The 8265-nt window shown below is 37.7% G+C and overlaps 1 protein-coding gene across 3 annotated transcripts in view; it reads left to right on the top strand.

The window, feature by feature from the left end:
- The window catches only part of LOC122563673 (stabilizer of axonemal microtubules 2-like), a 37376-nt gene that overhangs the window by 22782 nt on the left and 6329 nt on the right, over nucleotides 1-8265 (top strand). The window contains exon 1 of one of the 3 annotated variants that reach the window (XM_043717741.1): nucleotides 4713-5547. The exons of the other annotated variants lie outside the window; for them this stretch is intronic. Within the exon in view, the coding sequence (XP_043573676.1) occupies nucleotides 5546-5547 (2 nt within the window). The 5' untranslated portion in view covers nucleotides 4713-5545. Of the gene's footprint in view, nucleotides 1-4712; nucleotides 5548-8265 lie in introns of those variants that run through there. 3 annotated transcript variants of the gene reach the window in all.

Below are 8265 nucleotides of genomic sequence, written 5' to 3'. Positions count from 1 at the left end.
ATGGAATGTGCTGCCTGTGGGAGTGGTAGAGTCAGAATCTTTGGTGACCTTTAAGCGGAAATTGGATAGGTACATGGATGGGTGCTTAAGCTAGGACAAATGTTCGGTACAACATCGTGGGCCGAAGGGCCTGTTCTGTGCTGTATTGTTCTATGTTCTATGAAATGTGCAACTACTACCTCCTAAACTCTCTCAAATCTGTCCCATTACAGATACTAATTTAATTGGCCTATTACTTTGTCTCCCTTCTTGAGTTGAGGTGTTATATTAGCTACATTTCACTCCTGAATCTAGGAAAAATAATACTAATGAATCTACAGCCTCATTGGCCACCTCTTTTAAAACCCTAGGATGAAGTTTGTATAGACTGGGAGATTCGTCAGTTTGCTGTTCCATCAGTTAGCTTGGTACCACTTCCCTTGTGATTGTAATTTTGCTAAGTTCCTCTCCCTCCCTTTCACCTCCTGATTTCCAACAATTACTAGACAAAACATTCTACCATTTATAGTGAAAACAAGCAAAATGTCGTCTGCTATTTTCTTTACTATTAACTCCCCATTCTCGCTCTCTGGAGGATGAAAATTCACTGTTTTTTGTTTTAAATAGCTGTAGAAACTCTTGCTATTTTTCTTTTACATTATATGTGGCGACCCCTTATTCTCTCCCTAATTTCTTCCTCTGGATTAATCTTTTAGTCATTATTGGTCAAGTGACCGAGAATTGACGTTTATTTTTGCACAGGGTTATGATTTTATTTTTCGTTGCTCTGATGCATTTTCGAACTATTTAGTAACCGCAGATAGTGGGTGCTCCTTTTAGACAACCATGAGCCAGTTCAAGATCATGATTTTGGACATATTAGATGAGAAGAAAGAGTTCCCATCAGCAAAATGATTGAGAACTAGAGAATATATAATTTCAGGAGAATGGCAAGGTAAAGTATCTGAAATGTTTAAGCAACAAGTGAAATGAACTGTTTCATGTTGTTACTATAAAACGTGATTTGCCACTAACAGGGTGCTGCTGTCAAACCAGAGATTATGATAACTGTAGAAATGAATACCATGGTGTATGAATTTCAGTTCTAGTGTGGTGCTAGGAATGTAGGCCAAATGTCCCAAAGACTGACGGGTCCCATCAAATGGTAACTCTCTCGCGCGCGCGTGCTCTCTCTCTCTCATGCGCTCTCGCGCTCTCTCTCTCACTCATATTAATGTATTTGGCCTGTTCTTCACATACAGAAAGAACAGACACAAATACTGCACTTGTTTCAATGAAAAAAAAGTAACAGCCATTTTCTGGCTCACCTTTCAGAGCAACAACTTGACCAATCACAGTCAACCTGCCTTGTTTAAAATGTAAGCAAAGCTTGGCAGTTAACTGTTAGCAGTCATTAAGTAGGACATTACCCACTCCAACAAATTACCCAATTTCCAACCAATCAGCACTTTTTTAATAGAATAAATGTTGTTTTCTTCTTTAAATGTTTTTTGCAAATTGTCTGATTGAGAGCAAGATAAAAAGCTTTGAAAAGTTGCCTTTTCTTCATTCCGTAATATTCCAGTTCTATTCACCAAACAAACATTAATTGTATTGTGTTTCTTTTGTTGCTATGGCTGCAGCTCTCAACATCAGAACATACTTCTGGATAATTTTGATTTCACATTTATCATCGTAAAATCAAAAACATGTTGACACAGTATTAACCATGATTAGAAAAGAGAACAGACTCCACAACAATGCTGTATGTTTTGCCAAAGATGTGGCTTTCATAAGTGAAGTTAATATTTGCAATGCTTTACTTTATTTTTGTCTTAATTGTTGAATATAAACGCAATTCACTGATCGGTTTGGTTTTGCCAGTAGTTAAGCTTAATTATAAACAATATCAGTGCAAAAAATCTACTTGGAGCAATGATTCACCCACACTAGCTTTGTCATGTGGATTGATTGCCTGGAACATGGAGGGAACAGTTTCAATGACATTCAGATAATGCAGGAACTCAGAAATAGCCGCATACCTTGCAACCACCCATCATAAATGCAAAATTTTGCTTTGCTGATTTTAATAGGGAGAGAATTGGCATCACAGGGAAAGTCTTTTGAAACATGCCCAGTCCTAAAGTGAAGGAGTATAAGTTTAGGAGAAAAGGGAAAGTTTGAAGTTAGCAATGAGGAAATTTGAACAGGATGTGTGTTACACCATCATGAAAGGTGGTGATAGGGAGAAATTTCTTAACTACACTGACTAACAATGGTGCAGCCAACAAGTCACACTCCAATTGGACTTTGTACAATGAAGCCAGGACATAGAACATAGAACAATACAGCGCAGAAAGGCCCTTTAGACCTCGATGTTGCGCTGACTTGTGAACTATTCTCAGCTCGTCCCTGACACTATCCCAAAATCATCCATGTGCTTACTCTTCATCTGTTCTATTTACTAATACTTTGACTCTCATGGAAGGAAAAACTAAATCATTTTCTTGCTATGGGCTTGGCTACATCATTTGAAGAAAAATGGGTTATTTTCCCTTTTTAGTCAAAAACACTTCCAATTTCTCATCTACTCTTTTCTATTCTGAACCCTTAGCAGTGTTTATTTCTGGTTTCTTAGCTGTAGTTAAAATACAATTAATTCATGGCATTTTTTTTCTTTTGCGTTACTTTTTTGGACTCATTCTTATGAACCCATCCAAGTCCTATAGGTTTGCTTGCAACTTCCAGCATTCTTAATGAATGTGTCCCAGTTTGTACCAAAGGAAATACTTAGGCCTTTAGCTTTCATCTCTGTACTTTTGTTTTCTGATCTGAGGAGATCTTGGGATATTCCCAGCTTCTCGCTTCTTACCCTAATGACGACTTAGTTTTACACTTAATTTATTTTTGGAATTAATGGGAATTTTTGGGAAAATTTTGATTTATGGATTAACTCACAATCTGCTATTACTGTTGCTTGTCTACAATTTGCAACCTTTTGATTTTCAACATGGATTGTTAGTACAGATGGTAAGTTTTTAAAACATTTTTCAGAGAATGATCTAAGAACTTTATGCTTCCAACTTCTAATGCTAATTAGTAATGAATTTTTAAAAATACAAATATCCATAAAATTGCCCATATATGTCCTGTACACAAAAAACAGGACAAATCCAACTCCGCTAATCACCATTCCATCTAGCTACTCTTGATCATGAGTAAAGTGAGGGAAAGTGTCATCAATAGTGCTATCAAACAGCACCTGTCCAGTAATAACCTAATCCACTAATGCCAGTTCGGGTTTTGCCAGGGCCACTCAGCTCCTGATCTCATTACAACTTTTGTTCAAACATGGATAAAATAACTGAATTCCAGAGGTGAGGAGAGAGTGACAACCCTTGACATCAAGGCCTCATTCAACAGATTTGGCAACAAGGAGCTCTAGCAAAACTGGAATCCATGGGTACCAGGGACAAACTTCCCACCAGTTGGAGTCATCCCTGGTACAAAGGAAGATGATTTGTGGTTGTCGGAGGTTCATAATCTCAGGGTGGTGTCATAGGCACAGCCATGTTCAGCTGCTTCATCAATGGACTTCACTTCATCATACAGCCAGAAATGGGGATGTGCAATTATCAGTGAATGATGTCAGCACCATTTGCAATGACTCAGATTTGCGACATCAACCAGCCTTTTGCTGAAACATGGCAAGTAACATTTGCACTTCGCAAATGCCTAGCGATGACTATCTCCACTAGGAGACAATACAACCACTGCTCCTTGACATTCAATGGTGTTACCATCACTGAATTCCTCCACTTCTGCTGGTCAATATCCTAGAATCACATCCATAACCGCATTGTGGGTCAACCTACATCATATGGATTGCGGTGGTTCAAGAAGGCAGCTCACTGCCAACTTCTTGAGGGCAAATAGGGATGGGCAAAAAATACTCCCAGCCAGCAAAACTCTCTTCCTGTGACTGAACTTCTCTGTTTTTTAAAAAAAAAGCTGCAACTTTCAAATTCCCATCTGAAATGCATCTGCATCTGCGTCATGGTTGGTGGGGGGGGAGGGGAGGGGGTAACTGAATAGACAGTCCAAGTAATAAACATGAATTTTCAGTGGAGAAAAGATAATGGAGAAACCCAGTTCAATTAAACCAGTCCAAAGGACTGGATGAGGTGATCCTTCTTGCTTCCTTAAAGATCTTCTATTCTTCTATTCTTCCATTTCTTTATTTCTAGATTTGTTTTGGTGTTTTCAGTTTGCTGAAAACTCAAGGCAGTTAGCATATGAATATCTCTCTCTCTCTCTCTCTCTCTCTCTCTCTCTCTCAAAACAAAATCTGGAGGCATCTGTCACCTGTATTGTTAACACACTTTTTATGTCCACCTGCCTAGAAGCCAGTCTGTGATATTGCCATGCTGATGACCTCTGCTCTTTGCAACTGGTTCTTACTGCTGATTTGCACAAACCAATCTCTCACTAGGCAAATCTGTCTGCACACCATCTCTCCCACCCAATCCCTTGCCATTGTGTTGTAGGCAACAGTGTAAACACAACTTGATGAGGTACAGCAACTAACTTATTTAAAATGTGCAGTAACCCCTTCCGCAGACCTTTTCTCTAAATCAGCCCATAATCCAAAATAATGAATAATAAAGTGTAGCTTTACACATCATCTGCAGTTAATTGCTGTGTCTACAGTTCTAATATGTTACAGTAAGGATAAAAAACAGATTTAAAATGCCCAGCACAATAGTTGTCTTCGGTAACTTGTATGTTTGTAATCTTATTACTAAGATGTGTATATTTCAGTTTGGTGGTTAAGTTTAAGTTTTCATAAGCCACTACTTGATTCATTTGTTGACTTGACTCTGCCTGAAATAAATTACTTACTAATTGCTTAGAATTGTGGAAACAATATGTTTATAAGAGAACCTAGTTCTAGCCAAATGTTAAAAATAACTGTACATTTAGTAGTGTCTCTCAATCATTGCCTTGTGGTTCCAAGAGCCACTCCAAATAATATATTAAAGGGAGATTCTGACTTCAGGACTACATTCCATGTTTATGATGCTTTTGAAGCAGAATATCCTGAATGTAAAAGCTTAAAACGGTGAATATAAGTGATGTCTCAGATATAAGTATGTGTGACATTTTATTTAAAAATAATTGGAATTAAGGAGCTGCACATTCTTTATTAGTCTAACTTTATATACTTTTGGCGATGTGAGTTTGAGTCTACACACAGAGGTTCAGGAAACTATGACAATGCTGCCACTTTTAAGAAGTTGTTTTGTCCTGTTTTTGTTTTGAAGAGAAGTTGTAATGCAGAGGTGCCGACCTGGCTAGTTAAGACCAGTGTGTAAACTGCTTGGGAGGCCTTGGGTCTTTCTAAACGGGCTGCATGAGTGTGGCCAGCTCTCTCTGACATTGGGAATTTTAAGTAACATCAGAAGCAACTGGGATCGCAAAAGAGTTGGAAGCTTCAGTGGCAGTCTCCTGGCTGCTGCTACTCTGAACTTTCTTGATACTTTTTCCTTCTGCACTGAAGAACTGCATGTAAGAATCTGTATCTGAATTTTCCTTTTTTTTTGCTGAGGAGTGTGTTTATGGGATGTTACTAAATTGAACAGTTAATTAGTAACAGTTACTGCATCTATTATTTGGTTAAGTTTACCAATACAGTTGTTCTAAATTCCTCTTTTGTATTTTAACTACAGTGTTTAAATTTGTGTTTTGCTTAACTCTTGAGTATTTTGACCAGTTGCATTGTATCTGGGATAGACACTTTACATATGCCTGTAAAATAAGAAAAAGTTAGGGTCTAGGTTTACCACCTTTAAAATATTTTGAGGGAGTCTGGTCAGGTCCATAACAAAACAATCACTGAAACTCAAGTCTAGTTGTGCCTGTTAGCAAATGTGAACTAAAACTAAGTATTTTTTAAACTCCCTGGAGGATGGGTGCCACTGACTGGGCCAGCATTTTAATGCCCATCCCTAATGCCTTGAGAAAGTTGTGAACTGCCTTCCTGAATGGCTACAGCCAAAGTGCTATAAGTAGACTCACAATGTCATTAGGAAGGGAAGTCCAGGATTCTAACTCAATGACACTGAAAAACGGTGTTATTTTCTGTTAGAACCCATGCCGATTTTTCCTTTTTTATAAAAATTACTTTATCAATTTTGCCTTGGAACTGAAGCTGATTTTTGGACTTTGAAATAGCTGTGATAACTGGAAAGGACCAGATCAAACAAGATTTTGTTTGTTTGTAAGGCCAGACCTGGAGGTTAATTATAAGCTGAATCTTGATTAAAAGGAGTCCAACAGAAACCAAGAAGAGCATTGTGTTTAAACAGAAAACAGATGTTGGTTATTAATAATGTTAGTATCTGGGAATTGGTTCCAGCAAGTCTGGAAGATACCTTATATTCAAGCAGATGACAGATATTAAATGATAATTGAGGCTTGGGAAAAGACAATTGTTCTTTGTCAAGCCAGAGTTGAATGGAGAGTTTTTGAAGCTGTTTTTCTGGGAGGTGAGCTTGGCTGCTGACAAGACAGCATGAAGATTTGAAATCTCCCTGACGAATCTTCCACACTGGTTTTTGGAAGTACAGGGAGTAGAAAGCTGTGTTCGAAGTATTACTGCCTTTTACCTGAGTAGAAGAAGTGACCCTAATCGGTTCCAGAAAAGTAACCCCAAGGAGTCCACCTCTCTGCCTGTGAAAAAAACATATTGTCAAAGCTACTTAAGCAATCGGGCCAGTTTTGTTATCTTCTTTTTATTCCTTAAATGTTTGTTTGTCTGTCTGCCTGCCTTTTAAATGAGGGATGAAAACAAGGGTTTCAGGTTTTAAACCATAGACATTGATTAATTATTTAATTTTTCTCTGCTAAAGGTATTGTCTATTTAATAAATCATTAAGTACTTTGTTTAAGATGCAAAACTATTGTCTGGAAATTAATTACTCACCAAAGTCTGAGATTGGTTATTCAAAGGTCTGGTGGGGAACCATTGGAGTAAGTATCAGGGGTTTTGATGGTTTAATTTCACTGTGTTGTGAAATAGAGAGGTAGAAAGGCTGATTTTGTTTGGTTTTCTGTCTCCATGTCATAACATTTCCAAGTCAAGATGGTAAATACTTCCAGGTAGTGGTGTCCCCATGTATCTGCTGCCCTTTGACCTTGTAAGTGGTAGTGATCATGGGTTTGGAAGGTAACATTATCAGGTGGTTTACTCAAACTATGGAGACCAAAATGAATTATTTTGAAATATCCTGTTTCAACATCCAAAACAAAATTGAAGCCAGTGGTGCAGGAGAACAACAATCGTTCAATTTGAAATATCAGAAATTTCTAATTCAAGTTTTCTGATCCATTTGGTTCTAAACTGCTTCTATAAGTGGCATTACAAAGGAAATTTAAATTAGGAGAAAGGAGCTTCAACCTTAACTTGGACTGGTCAAATGAAACCATGAAATAGTCAAATCCCTCCTCCAGAATTGGGCATTACTTCCTCAATGAAGTCAAGCAGGGGTATTGACCTTACCTATATATGCATCATGACCTTTTTCCTTGGAATAACTGCTTGTGCTGGGTGACCCACCTGCTGACTTTATTTCCCTCTGGGCCTGAAGGAAAGCTGCTGGATATGATTTGGACTTTTATTCAGGCTGAACAGTCCTAACCAGGACCTATCCAAATGAAGAATTAGGCTCAACACACATGTTGACACTGAAGCACAATACATTGAACTAGTAAATATTGTTAACCAGTGGCAGAGGGGGTTTCAGTTAACTAGTGCTGATATTTCTGTGCAGCTCTTTCATTCTGTATCTCCCTGCTGCCTGTAAATGTATTTGTGAAAATAAATGCTTCAGTAATTAGTAATATAAATTTAATAAAACCTCATTTATTCTAGGAAGGTCTGCAGGATTTAAGTCTCTTGTTCATTAAAATAGACACCATTGCACAGTGTTTTATGGTACATAGTTTTGGTGATGTGTCTTACTTCTATGTTAGTATACCTTAAAAGACATGCTTGTATCACAAAATGTCAACTGAGAGTGTAAAATGTCTCAGACTCCATCTCAATTTAGGCCAATTAAAGCATGATATGGCGATGGAAGCATATAAGTCTGTGTAACTGAGCAGTTTAAATGTTAGCCCCCGGCAAGGATGTATCTGTGAATGTTTATATATATATATAATATATATATAGTGACCTACAATAAACTGATGGATCTGTCAATAATATTAATTACATGCTAGTTC

The sequence above is a fragment of the Chiloscyllium plagiosum genome, chromosome 2 (genome assembly GCF_004010195.1).
Source record: "Chiloscyllium plagiosum isolate BGI_BamShark_2017 chromosome 2, ASM401019v2, whole genome shotgun sequence".
Classification (NCBI taxonomy): Eukaryota; Metazoa; Chordata; class Chondrichthyes; order Orectolobiformes; family Hemiscylliidae; genus Chiloscyllium; species Chiloscyllium plagiosum.
This window is presented reverse-complemented; position numbering and strand designations above follow the sequence as displayed.